The sequence below is a fragment of the Capra hircus genome, chromosome 20 (genome assembly GCF_001704415.2).
Source record: "Capra hircus breed San Clemente chromosome 20, ASM170441v1, whole genome shotgun sequence".
Taxonomy (NCBI): Eukaryota; Metazoa; Chordata; class Mammalia; order Artiodactyla; family Bovidae; genus Capra; species Capra hircus.
This window is the reverse complement of record NC_030827.1, coordinates 31,436,516-31,450,849: the sequence shown is the minus strand read 5'-3', so window position 1 is coordinate 31,450,849 and position 14,334 is coordinate 31,436,516. Positions and strand designations below refer to the sequence as shown.

Sequence of the window (14,334 nt, the reverse complement as noted above, 5' to 3'; positions counted from 1 at the left end):
GGGGTTCAGTAGTTTGGCTCACGGGTCTAGTTGTCCTGCAGCATGTGGGATCTTCCAGGACCAGGGCTCCTACCCATGTACCCTGCGTTGGCAGGCGGATTCTTAACCACTGAACCACCAGGGAAGTCCCCTCACATGTTCTATATTGAATATCTTTCCATGTCCATCAATAGAGATCAACATCATTATTTTAATCACTGCACGTACCATTCTGCTAGCTCTGTACCATTGTGGAGATAGGTGAACCACACTTTATTTTAACTATATTTCTCGCTAGACTCCTAAGCTGTTCTCTGTATCACCGAAGTTTTCTTACACAAGCAATCTTGTATATGCATCAGATTATTTAAGATTAACTGCCAAAATGGAAAAAATCTGGGTCAAGTGTTCAACCATTTTTAAGGCTCTCAAGATGTAAAACCAAACTACAATCCAGAACCATCTTACCAACTAGTCCTCCCACCAGTGGTACCTTGCAGTGCCCATCTCCTCGTGGCTCTCTAACACTTCACCCACACTGAGCACTGATGTTTTCCATGCTGGTACATGGTGTGCCAGGCACTGACAAAGTCAAATCAGAACACAGCCCAGGCAAGGATGGGGGTAGGAGGAAGAAACGAGTAAGGAGTCATCATTTTCAGGGCAGGGGGCTGAGATTATTGTACAGAGAATACACAGAAATTGGATGTCATCTTCCAAGGACAGGTGTCATAGAAGTCTTCCTGGAAGAGGTTGTTTCTGAGGCTGGCCGTGAAGAATCATCTGTTATTAACCGAGTAAAGATAGGGAAGGAGTGATGAGCCAGATAGAGAAATAGTCCTGGTAGATGCAGGTAGAGAAGAGATCCCAGGTGTGAATGTAAAAGACCTTTTCAGTGAACTGCAAAGCATCCTGTAACAGACTGAAGGGTACATGGGGAGGTGGGGACCATGGACAGGAATGATGGACAATGAGGCTGAAGGGGTGGCTTGGACCTGATCAAGAGAGTCTCTGTTGGCTATGTAGAAGTGCTTCATCCAGAAAACTGGATAAACCTCACCAAACTGAAACCTCCTTCAGAGGCAGAAGTTGGCATTAAAACCTATACATGGTAGAGTCATACTGATCCCAGGGACCAGCACTGATGTTGAACTCAAAAATTGCTAGGAGCTCTCTGAGCTAGAAACAGCCACTTAACCTCTGTGTCTATTAAAATAAAAATAAAGGGACTAGGTTCCTTCCAGTTCTAAGCAGCTATGAATTCAGGCACATGACTTTTTTTCTTTTTTTCCAGAAAAAGTGGCCATTAAGATCCTGGATAAGACCAAGTTAGACCAGAAAACCCAAAGGCTGCTATCCCGTGAAATCTCCAGCATGGAAAAACTGCACCATCCCAACATCATCCGCCTTTATGAGGTCGTGGAGACTCTATCCAAGCTCCACCTGGTGATGGAGTATGCAGGGGGAGGGGAGCTCTTTGGGAAGATCAGCACAGAAGGGAAGTTCTCAGAACCAGAAAGCAAGCTCATCTTCTCCCAGATTGTGTCTGCCGTGAAGCACATGGTGAGCGGGGTGAGGAGGGAGGATCTGGCTCCCATTCCCCGCCACGATGGAAGCACGGGGCTTTAGTTTACCTTTGTCTAAGCCCACAGTCTCCAAACTTTTTGGCACCAGGGACCAGTTTTGTGAAAGACAAGTTTTCCATGGACCAGGGGGCGGGGTGGGTGGGGGTGGTTTCAGGATGATTCTCATAAGGGGCTTGCAACCTAGATCGCTCCCATGCACCGATCACAGTAAGGTTCGAACTCTTTTGAGTATCTAATGCCCTTGGCAGAGCTCAGGCAGTAACACGAGTGATGGGGAACAGCTGTAAACACAGGTGAAGCTTCACTTGCTTACCCTCCACTCACTTCCTGCGGTGCAGCCTGGTTCCTAACAGGCCATGGGCCAATACTGGGGGTCAGGGCCCCCTGATCTAAGCATCCCTGAGGGCTTCAGTCCTTTATAAGGGCAGATAGCAGCCCCTTCTCTGAGAGTCAGAGGTCTGGCTGGGATTGTGCTCCTGACCTCCAAAGCGACGCCCAGGGGTCTCAGTTACATGGCAGCCTCGTGGCTTCTGCGGAAGTTGACAGGAGTCACTCTGAGCAGCCAAATGACCGACACCCATTCCCCGGCCACACCTATTCCTCCAAGCCCGTCTTCTGGTACTCAGAGAACTGGCTTCTCGCTGCTTCCTGGCTTTGCTTTCCTACTGTGTCTAAGGATGCCCTCTCCCCTCTTATCACGCCTCACATTCCCGATCTCATCCACACTTCGGGACCCAGCTCAGCTTGAATCTCTTTGTGAAGCCTTCTTCAGTCTGGTCTCGGCCCACGCTGATCTTCATGCCTTTGGTGGCTCTTCTAGTTCTCCTGCCTCTGTGCTCAGCACACTAACACTTGCTTGTGTCTTTCTGATTTTAGTTCTCTGATTATTTCTTTAGGTAAATCTGGACTCCTTAAGCACTCTCCCCCTGATTCTCCTGTGTCCTCTCTATCAACAACCATACTACTGGGCACACAGGAGGAATCGGACTTGCAGCCCTGACCACCACTTGTACCACTTTGTTAGCGCAGAAGGTTTGGCCACCTTCTTTGCCCAGCTCTCAGTGTAACTGGCAGGAAGAGACACTTGTCTGGGATCTGTGTTAGCTGAGAAGTTGTATCTAGTGTGCTCTTCTGCTTGGGTGTCGTGAGATAAGAACTGGGATCAGTGAGCTCCTGGCCAAATTATTAGCAGGTTGGAGGAGCCTCATCTTTGGGGTCGCACAGAGTTGGACGTGACTGAAGCGACTTAGCAGCAGCAGCAGCAGTGCCCTAGGGACCCCGAGATCACACTTGGGAGGGAGAGGGGGAAGAAAAAAAAGTGAAGAAGGGAGAACCTAAGCCTGATAGTGGTGGCCGTGGTACCACTGATTGTCACCTAAGTGACTGCTGGGGTGGACTTTCCCCAGGCCGAGAACTAAGCCAGACCTATACCACGCATAATGCTGAAGCTGAAGCTCCAAAACTTTGGCTACCTGATGCGAACAGCCAACTCATTGGAAAAGACCCTGAAGCTTGGAAAGTTTGAGGGCAGGAGAAGGGGACGACAGAGGACGAAATGGTTGGATGGCATCACCGACTCAACGGACATGAGTTTGAACAAATTCTGGGAGATAGTGAAGGACGGGGAGGTCTGGAGTGCTGCAGTCCATGGAGTCATGAAGAGTCGGATATAACTGAGCAACTGAACAGCATATACCAAGCAGTGGAGCCGGTGGTCAGGGTCTTCCACATTCTACTCAGAAAGAGATCTGGCAGGAGAGCAGAGAGGATCCAGCAGTCGAGAATGCAGACTGAGCCCTCTGAGGCTCTATACCAGGACTTTCTCCAGCCCTCGGGTCTCCAAAAAGAGAGGATGACAGGCATAGATCTGGATTTTATTGGGTTTGCTTGCTGTATGCCAGGACCATGCTGAACACTGCAGATACAGCATCATGTTCGGTTCTCACAAGAGCTTTGTGTGTGTGTGTTAGTTGCTCAGTCTTGTACGACTCTTTGCCAGCCCATGGGGTGTAACCCACCAGGCTCCTCAGTCCATGGGTTTTTCCAGATAAGAATACTGAGTGGGTTGCCATGTCCTTCTCCAGGGGATCTTCCTGACCCAGGGATCGAACCTGGGTCTCCTGCATTGCTGGCAGACTCTACGATTTGAGCTACCAGGGAAGCCCATACAAGAGCCTTAGGAGGTGGTCCTCAGTGTTCTGTTTTACAAAGAAGAAAGCTGACACTCACATACATAACTGGCATAGCTGAACCTAGAATTAATAAAAATGTCAGGCTCCGAAGCTTGGACTCTTACCCCAGAAGGTCCATCTGGAAATGCTAAACCATTTCCCAAGTGCCCTTGGCATTAAATTGGTCAAGAGTCTTCAAGGTTGTCTGGATCCAGAATGCAAGGGTGGGATGGGATCTGCTGCCAGAAACTTGTCCACTATAAATTGCTCCCTTCTACTGAATTGTATAAAGTTAAAGGAGCCCATCCAAAGGAGCAGGGGTAGGGGGTTGGAGGAGGGCTCTTTTTCTTCTTGAGGTTGGCCCTAGTCGAGAGATTGCTCAGCCAGGAAAACCCACATATGGTCTCAGAGGTGAAGGATTACTGTTTCATTGTGTTTCACAAGATCTAGGTCTTTCTCTTTCTCTCTCTCTTTAGTCACTAAGTCTTGTCCGACTCCTGCTAGACTCATCTGTCCATGGGACTCTTCAGGCAAGAATACTGAAGTGGGTTGCCATTTCCTTCTCCAGGGGATCTTCCTGACCCAGGAATTGAACCCAGGTCTCCTGCATTGCAGGCAGATTCTTTACCAACTGAGCTAGGAGGGAAGCCCATCTGGGCCTTACTTTTGGCACTAATTCCTAGGGCCACGTGGGGGACAGACTCCAGCCTTGACTCCACAGAACAGAACCTTTGGTCTGCTTGGAGGGTACAGGTGTTACATTTGGCTAAAGGTTATGCCAGGGCAGCTTGCAAGGTCTGAGATCTGACATGACTTCAGTTGATCTCCATTGAATTTGTGTTGTTATGCCAACATCACCTCACTGTTTCAGAGCAACTACTGCGTCTTTAATGTTGGTTTTTACTTTGAGAATGATGACTTTCCCTCCTTTGTCTTTTTCCACAGCATGAAAACCAAATTATTCACAGAGATCTGAAAGCAGAGAATGTGTTCTATACCAATAATACTTGTGTGAAGGTGGGTGACTTTGGATTCAGTACAGTCAGTAAAAAAGGTGAAATGCTGAACACTTTCTGTGGGTCTCCACCCTACGCGGCGCCTGAACTTTTTCGAGATGAGCACTACGTTGGCGTTTACGTGGACATCTGGGCCTTGGGGGTGCTTCTCTACTTCATGGTGACTGGTACCATGCCATTTCGGGCAGAGACCGTGGCCAAACTGAAGAAGAGCATCCTGGAAGGCACCTACAGCGTGCCTCCACACGTGTCAGAGCCCTGCCTCCGCCTCATACGGGGAGTCCTCCAGCCAGTACCCGCAGAGAGGTACGGAATCGACTCCATCATGAACAATGAGTGGATGCAAGGGGTGCCATACCCCACCCCTTTGGAGCCTTTCCAGCTAGATCCCAAACATTTGTCAGAGACCAGCAGCCTCAAAGAAGAAGAAAATGAGGTCAAAAGCACTTTAGAACACTTGGGCATTACGGAAGAGCACATTCGCAATAACCAAGGGAGAGACGCCCGAAGCTCCATCACAGGGGTCTATCGAATTATTTTGCATAGAGTCCAAAAGAAAAAGGCTTTGGAAACTGTTCCAATAATGATACTACCAGACCCTAAAGACAAGGACCTAAAGAAAGGATCTCGTGTCTATAGAGGCATAAGACACACATCCAAATTTTGTTCAATTTTATAAATTGCATTAGATTGCTGGTAATTAACTAAGATCGTTGTTGCTGCTTTAAAAATTTTTTCACCAACTTGAGTGGAGACTTTTTATAATTTTTAAATAAATTTAAGATATGCATTTCCCCCTGCCCCTCCCAAACGTTTGTTAGCTCAGATTCTAGCTTGGTTTGCAATCTTGTTTTGTTCTCAAACTCTAGCCTTCATTCAGTTAATTGAGGAATATTTACACAGTGCCAACCATGTGCTATGCACAATTTAAGGTGCTGCAAAATAGGATGGCCAAGCAATCCAGGGTACTGTGTTCAGATAGCAGTATCCCCTAGAGGCGTGGGTTTGAATCCCACTGCTGAATGAATTTCCCAGCTAGCTCCATGGTAAAGAAGCTGTCTGTCAATGCAGGACACACAAGAGACATGGGCTCAATCCCTGGGTTGGGAAGATCCCCTGGAGGAGGAAATGGGCAACCCACTCCAGTATTATTGCCCAGAGGATCCCCACGGACAGAGGAGCCTGGTGGGCTGCAATCCATGGGATCGCAAAGAGTCAGACAGGACTGAGCAGACACATTGCGTTACATTACCATATACCAGGCACTGTTCAAGATCCTGCAAAATCAAAAATAGGCCAAGTCCTTCCTCTCCTGTGTGGGATAGTCTTGTGCTGAACAAAGGTACTAACACCACCAACAACATTTTCTAAAATATCAGATAGTAATAGATGCTACGCAGATAATTCAAATACAGTAATCTGATATTAGAGGCTTGCCACCTTGTATGTTGGGGAAGTCTGGTTTGAGTAGCCGACGATCTGAGATCTGAATGAGAGCAGGAGTGACTCTTGGAAAGCCAGCCGTGAGCATTCCAAGCAACGAAGGGTTTGAGACAGGGTTCCTTCCGAACAGAGCCTAGGACAGAGGCTCCATGTAGAGTGATTGATTTGGGAAGTGATCCTAGAGAGCAGGAAGGAGGGTAGAGGCAAGAAGCAGGGAGGATCATTACAGGATGGCCTGTGCTCCAGGTGACTGTCACCCAGTCCTGTAGGATGCTCTGAGGAGCCTTATGAAACACATCTGAGGAGTCTGCCCAGGGTACTCAAAGGTAAAGTGTCTATCCAGCAGCTCCTTGGGCCCCACGATGCCACCTGCACCTCCAGATGGTGATGAGTAAGGACCATGGGGATTCCTCATACTTCTCATGCCTTAGAGCCAGGGCAACCCCAAGGCAGGAAGTAAGAGGTACATACAGTTGGCCCTGGGACAAGATGCGGTCAAGTAGGGGCCATGTGAAGCCACCCAGCTTGCCCTAGTGGTTGCTGCATTAGTGGCTGGAGAAGGAAGTGTGGCTGAAAGGATCTGAAATCTGTGGTCGGACACAGCCCACCCCCAGCCCTCCTCACATTCTTCCTCCAGTAAGTCTGATCCATTGCTGTCAGTCTCCTTCATGGGGTGAGAGCTGGAAGGACTTAATGCAGTAGGATTAGTCAAATAAGTCCCAGGGGTGATTCTCAAGTTCCAGGTCACCAGAACCACCCAGAAGCTGTGTTAAAACAGACTATGAGGCCCTGCCCCCAGTTTTGGAGTCAGAAGTGAAAATGTTAGTTGCTCAGTCAGTTCAGGTCAGTCACTCAATCGTGTCCAACTCTTTGTGACCCCATGGACTGCAGAACGCTAGGCTTCCCTGTCCATTACCAACTGCCAGAGGTTGCTCAAACTCATGTCCATTGAGTCAGTGAGGCCATCCAACCATCTCATCCTCTGTCTTCCCCTTCTCCTCCTGCCTTTAATCTTTCCCAGCATCACAGTCTTCTCCAATGAGTCAGTTCTTCACATCAGGTAGCCAAAGTATGGAAATACAAATTCTTCAAGAGGGTCCTTGACTGTCATAGTGAGTGAGTGAGTGAAAGTCGCTCAGTCATTTCCAACTCTTTGCGACCCCATGGACTATACAGTCCACAGAATTCTCCAGGGCATAATACTGGAGTGGGTAGCCTTTCCCTTCTTCAGGGGATCTTCCTGACCCAGGAATCTAACCAGGGTCTCCTGCATTGCAGGCGGATTCTTTACCGACTGGGCTATCAGAGACTGTCATGGTAAGAAAAATCAATTCTACTTCCATCCAATGGTGCCCAGACTTGTATATTTTAACAGTAAGGAACATATATTTATGAGCCAGTGTTAAAGCATGTATACTGAATCCTGGAGGTCAGCACCTCAGCCCTGCAGGATGTCCTGCTCCATCGCTCTGTCTGTGCTGGCTGCTTCTGCTGCTGAGGTACTTAGTAAGAAAAGTTCATCCCATGGTCATGTGCCCATTGCCCCCACTGCTTTTACCAAAGATGTGGTATTTGAGGCAATGGTATGTAATATACATGATAATGGATCAGGTATTCTCTAGGACCTCGCATGACAGTCTTGGAGGATTCACTGAAGACAGGAAAGGTGAACCTATATACTGTGTAGATGTCAGCTCTGTGAGGATAAATCATTGCTTTGTCTGCCTGAATGTATGACTCTGTGGATCTGATAATGCTCAGCTCACGAGGAGATCTGCTTGGTCCCTTGGTGACCCATAATCAGGTGCTCAGTCTCTCCTAGGTCCCAGAAACATGCCGAGAGCCTGAGGAGTTCTCTGTTGCAGAAAGCGTGGCCTCACTCCCGGATCCTGCAGGGCTGTGCTATAACCTTCTGCAGGGGTGGCCAAACAACACACCGTGTTCTTAAGCACCACTTAGAGTAGCAATGCAGTTTGCACTGAAGCCTGAAACTACTGTAGGTCTTTTTTCTGTGGCATCCACTTGAAACCAGCAGCCCTGATAAATGGCTGGAGGAATATATCAGGTGCAATATGTGTGTTTCCAAAACCCAGAGGCCTACTAAACCCCGTGACTCTATCTCAGTGATAAAGGGTACAAGGTGCAACATACAGAGACATGCCTCAAGTCACTGGTCCTCTACACACTTCATCAGTGTGGCCTGGCCCCTGCATTTTCACAGAACATCACCCACACTCTGACACACACAAGTCTTAGTACGGCCTCTGGAGGACTCGCTACTTTCTGATGCCACATCCGTCTAGAATGCTGTTGCATGGACCAGCATAAAGTGCTGCAGAGCATCAAGATGAGGGTCCTTTTAGACTATCTTGTGATGTAGAGCAGATTTCACATTGCCTCGGGGCGACAGGATACGTGAGAATATCTATCCCAGAAAAGTGTGAACTGCTTTTTAATTTTAAATTTATTTAATTGAAGGCTAATTGCTTTACAGAATTGTGTTGGTTTCTGCCAAACATCAACATAAATCAGCCTTAGGAATACACATGTCCCCTTCCTCTTGAACTTCCTTGCCACCTTCCTCCCATCCCACCCCTCTAGGTTGTTACAGAGCGCTGGTTGAGTTTCCTGAGTCATACAGCAAATTCCCATTGGCTATCTATTTTACATATGGTAATGTAAACTTTCCATGTTACTGTCTCCATGTCCTAACCTCTCCTTCTCTCCAACCCCTGCCCCCGGTGTCCATAAGTCTGTTCTGTATGTCTGTGAACTGCTTTAATCCTCCCTTTTGATGTAAAATGAGAATGATAATTTCCCCCCAAATAGCTGCATATCAATGCGAGAGTCTTTGTGTAAAATTCACATCCAGCGGAAACTGAGACTAACAGCGGTCCACTGTCATCCTTCATTAGCCATCTGCTCTCTTTAGGAGTCTGATGAGTAAAGTAAGTTAACGAGGTTATGATGGAACCCATTACCTTTGGGTCCTTTATTATTCTCCCATGGTGACACTGATGGATGCATTTCCTCATGTGGTTACTTACGAGTTATTAACATGGCTGGGGAGATGACATACTTTCAGAGGTCTCCATGTGGTGCCTCCTCTCAAAATGTTTCTTACTCCACAAGTCATGTGTTTATGCCAAATAGGTACTTGGAGACAAAGAAAAGGACCCCAAGATGAGACCCCCAGTGTGGGACAGACTTTGGCCAGAGCTCCAGCCACCACCTGGTCTCCACAGGTCTCCATCCCCTCTGTCTACACGTAGGGCTGTAATGGTACTTGGGGTTCTCTGGTGTGCGGTTCACACCTTTTATCCAACAGGCCTTAAACATCCTATACATGTCATATACACTTGTAGCAGGGCCTTTCTTCACGGAATCTTGGCGCCCCCCTCACTGTGCACTAGATCTGTAAATTAGCTCAGATCTGGAAACATAATTTTCTTATTGTGACAGGCTACACCAGCCTACTGCTCACAGCTTGCCTCTTTTCTTTCCTTTTTGGTTATACAAGTCAAGTAACACTCTACAAATGGTCACTCAGAACTCTGATCTGTTAGCCACTGTCCCAAAGCCCTGCAAACCGAGCACCCCAACTCCCACTCTAGCCTCAGGGCCCAAGTTACTATGTCTACCTCGCCTCTGACATTCAAGTAATGCTACATGGCCTCTGCCACTCCGGAATCCCATGCGTGCCCTGTTTCATGACGGCACTTCCTATTTTCATCCCTGCCTGTAGGGGTCGGTCGTCACTGAGCTTGTGGGAATTGGGGTGCCCCTCCCCACTGCAGTCTTTGTTGCCTGTGTGAAGGCAGTGTCCTGGGATCTTAGGATTCACATAATGAATCCATTCTAACAGTCACACCTCTTGGAACTTGCTGAGCCTTTCCTTAATTGTATAGCACAGCAGTTCCACCATCTCCACCTCACTGGTATGCCAGACTCACATCCAAACCTCAGTAGCCATCCCAGCAGTGATATCAGGACCAGCTTCAGGTGACGTTCACCTCACAGGGACAGGCTCCCATGATAAACTCTGTCATCCTGCCTCAACCTCCATCCCCAGCTCACTCCCTTCAGAGTCCACTCGCACACATTCCCCTCTGGTTCCTGACAGTAGCATATTAGCCAGCTTCTGTAATTCCCTCAGTGTCTAGGTGCTTTCTCCCTGACAGAGGTTGTATTTCTCTGCTCAGACTATGTTGAGACAGGACCAGTTCCTTGTCTGGAGAATAAGGGTGTCGGAAGAACATCCTGAGGAGGTCAAGCATCCTCGGGTGTTGGTCTCACCAGCGGTCTTGGCAGGCTCTTCAGGAAAGGAAGTACGAGCTGCTCCTTCCAGCCCCACACTTGCGGGATCCTGGTCTTCAGCATTTGCAGGCTCTTCTACACTGTTTGCCCTGCCTTGTCCTACTCTTGCTATTGAGGCTACGACTTTGATAAGGAATGGTCAAGGCTGAGTATTTCATTTCCTTTGCAGCTCAGCCTGCCTTACAGTAGACCTGGTGCCTGTTTTATGTAGTTTTCTCTCTGCTGCAGGAGAGAAGCTCTCCTTAACTCTCACTTCAAAGGCCTGTGGGCTTTCAGTATACCTTGAGCTGATGTTTGTCGTTGTTCAGTCTCCCAGTCATGTCTGACTCCTTGTGACCCCATGGACTGCAGCACGCCAGTCTTTCCTGTCCTTTACTATCTCCTGGAGCTTGCTCAAACTCAAGTCCATGGAGTCAATGATGCCATCCAACCATCTCATCCTGCACCCTGCCCCCCATTTCCTCCTGCCCTCAACCTTGAGCTGACAGTTGACTTAAACCTGTCATTGCCCACCGCAACCCCCGACAAGTTTCCAAAACAGTTAACAAAAGCTAGCCAAATCCAGAGGCTTTATCATTGCCCCATCCCATCAGGTGCCACAGGTGCCACAGGATCCAGTATTTCACCTTCCATCTGTACCTATGGACCACAGGCTCAGCAGGAATCGTGCTGCTTCTGCAAGCCAGGGTTGTCAGCACCCTGCTTCCCAACAGCACATTCGTGTTCTATTGACAGTGCTGTGAGACGGAAGTCCATCATGTGTCTCTTTGGGCTAAGATCCAGGTGGCATCAGGCCTGGTTCCTCATCAGTGGAGCACCCACCGCCTTGCTTTTACCTGCTCCTAGAGGTAGCCCATATGCCTTGGCTCATGATCTCCTTTCCCCATCTTCAAAGTTAGCAATGGGCTATCTCTTTGGTCATCCTTTTATAGTCACATCTCATTCAGACTACAGTGCAGAAAGGTTCTCTGCTTTTAAGGGACCCTGTGATGATGTTGGGCCTATCTGGACAATCTAGGATTTCTCCCCATAACAAGGTCCTCAACCTGGATCACTTCTGGTTTTGCCATGTAAGGTTACATATTCATAGGTTCCCAGAGGCAGAGATCTTTGGCTGGGGGATGGGAACCATTCTGCCTACTGCAAACAGCAGTGGGGTTTTTGCCATGACTGTCAGTAAACCAGCTGCAACCATCTATCTTGAGAGTCGGGCTGTTCTGGGTACCAACTGTATTAGCCTGGCTTCTCCAAAAGAACAGAGCCTGAGACAGAGGCTTCCATGTAAGTCATTCATTTGGGAAATGTTCCTACAATGCAGGAATGAAATAGAAAAGAGGCAAGCCAATAAAAGGATATATTGCCAAATTGGCTGAAGTGAAGTGAAAGTCACTCAGTCATGTCTGACTCTTTGCGACCCCATGGACTATACAGTCCACGGAATTCTCCAGGCCAGAATTCCCTTCTCCAGGGGATATTCTCAACCCAGGAATTGAAGCCAGGTCTCCCACATCGCGGGCAGATTCTTTACCAGCTGAGCCACAAGGGAAGCACAAGAATACTGGAATAGGTAGCCTATCCCTTCTCCAGGGGATCTTTCCGACCCAGGATTGAACCAGGGTCTCCTGCATTGCAGGCGGATTCTTTACCAACAGAGCTATCAGGCAACTGGTAGTTCAGCAGAGAAACCACCAGTCTGGAAGGCTTCCCTGCCCAGGCAAGGGGAAGGAGGAAGCATTTCTCAACCAACAAGTAAGGGCCCACTGTTGTCAAGAGTGGCCCTGTGGGAACTTAACCTCTCTATACTTCTGGGCCATGAAATTATGAGTTCCAATGACCTCTGTGTGGACTTCGTATCACAATGAGACCAAAATGAGGGGTGTGCAGCAGGAATTCCAAGAGAGGTACCATCATATTCTCTGAGATCCCAGTCAGAGCCCACATGGACATAGCTGTCACAAGCGTGACTGCTGTAGAAGGCAGGGCAAAGGAGGCCTGAAGTGGGGCCCACAGATTGAAGGCTCTAAGGCTGGAATAAGTGAAGTGAAAGTGTTACTCGCTCAGTCATGTCCAACTCTTTGCAACCCCATGGACTGGAACCTGCCAGGCTCCTCTGTCCATGGAATTCTCCAGGCAAGAATACTGAAGTGGGTAGCCCTTCCCTTCTCCAGGGGATCTTCCTGACCCAGGGATCGAACCTGGGTCTCCTGCATTGCAGTTAGATTCTTTACCATCTGAGCCATCGGGGATGCCCAGGGTGGAATAAATTTGGCATATTTGAGGAGCAGAGAAGGCAGGGGCAATAAAAACACAGGAGGCCTTAGTGGTACTGAGTAGGCAGTGGCCGGATGCCTCAGGACTTGGCAAGTTTGAATAAAGAAATCTGATATGTAGGGTGAGAAGTGCTTACTACTCAGGTAGTCGAGGCAGCCTTCAGGGAGGAACAGATCTTGAGCGGAGATCCCCAAAGGTCAACAAGGCTTTGCTAAGATGAAGTGGAGGTGCTAGTTTAATAGCATGCAGAAACAGCTGGAGGCAAAAGGAAGCTTTAGTTCAAAACTTTCACTATTTTTTACTCTAGATGCCTGCACAGTAATCAAATAAGACAAAGAAAAGGTGAATTCTTTGCTTTGCACTTCTAAACATTTACAATGAAAAGCACATTGTTTGTTATAAGCTAGACCCCTGATAATATAAACTTTCTGAGGCTTGGTATTCATAATCTTCAGCACCATAGTATTAACTTTGTACTAGTTTGAGGGGGAAAAAAATTAAAAAATCACAGGTCAATTATTTCTTTCTCCCACTAACTAGGAAAAAAATAGGAACTTCTAATTAAGAGTGGTTGCTAGAAATTTTAAAGGAAGTGCTTGCTTTTATATGAAGATTACATGGCTCTTAATTATTTAAAGATCCTGTTACATTCCTTGGTCTCTCCACCTCTACTTTAGTGTGTCAGGACATTTCAAACGGCAAACAAGAGATGAAGGGTTTCAACCAAGTCCCAGGAGGATCAGAAGTAGCTGTCTGCATCTGTCTGAGTTCTGTCTAGCATTCATATTCAACGTACTCATCACTGTTCATGAAATTAAGAAAATCCAGAAAGAAAAAAAAAAAAAGAAGTTAACTGCAAAAACTCCAAAAAGGAGAAAGGAAAGGATAGAATTCTCAACATCATATTAATTAGGATCTTAGACTTTGCAGCATTAGGATCTGGAATTCCTAGAACTGCAGGATTAGAGAACACAGGCCTTATCTTCTAAATCACCCAGAGAAATTGGGAGACTGGCCCAGAAAATAAAATCATTACTAAGTATTGAATCTAGACATGACAGCATGATAAAATAACTGATCAGTACTAGAAAATATTCTGATTTAATTCTCGGTTCACATAATCCTAAAAATTGATAGCGATTGAGATTATCTCATCCAATATTATTGCCAATGTAAAAATTCTCTCTATAAAACATCTGGGAGAACACCAGCAACCTGAGACACCCAGGCTGGAGGCTCTAATTGGTAGTAGGCAGTTCTATATTGGCTATAAAATCTGCTTTTAATGTTTAATTGCCAACCCTTAACCTTAGGTTGTTGTTAGGAAAACACAGTAACTCTCTTCACAACTATTTATGGCAAAATTTATACATGTTAATTTGGGAGTTAATTTCTTTGTTTGAAGTATAAGAATAATAAACTATCAGTATATGTTCCTCCAAACTAGACAAATAGCTCCTTGAAGGCAAAATCATAGATCTTGTAAATCTTTATTTCTGACTTAAGTGATGTAAGTAGAGTGCCCTGCTTATATCAGGTTTATAAATTTTG

At 47.1% G+C, this 14,334-nt stretch overlaps 1 protein-coding gene across 1 annotated transcript in view; it reads left to right on the top strand.

Moving 5' to 3' along the window:
* Positions 1 to 5,546, top strand: part of NIM1K (NIM1 serine/threonine protein kinase) — a 76,392-nt gene extending 70,846 nt beyond the window's left edge. Inside the window, exons 3-4 of the mRNA XM_018065764.1 lie at positions 1,274 to 1,542; positions 4,682 to 5,546. Of these exons, the coding sequence (XP_017921253.1) occupies positions 1,274 to 1,542; positions 4,682 to 5,431 (1,019 nt within the window). The 3' untranslated portion in view covers positions 5,432 to 5,546. The remainder of the gene's footprint in view (positions 1 to 1,273; positions 1,543 to 4,681) is intronic.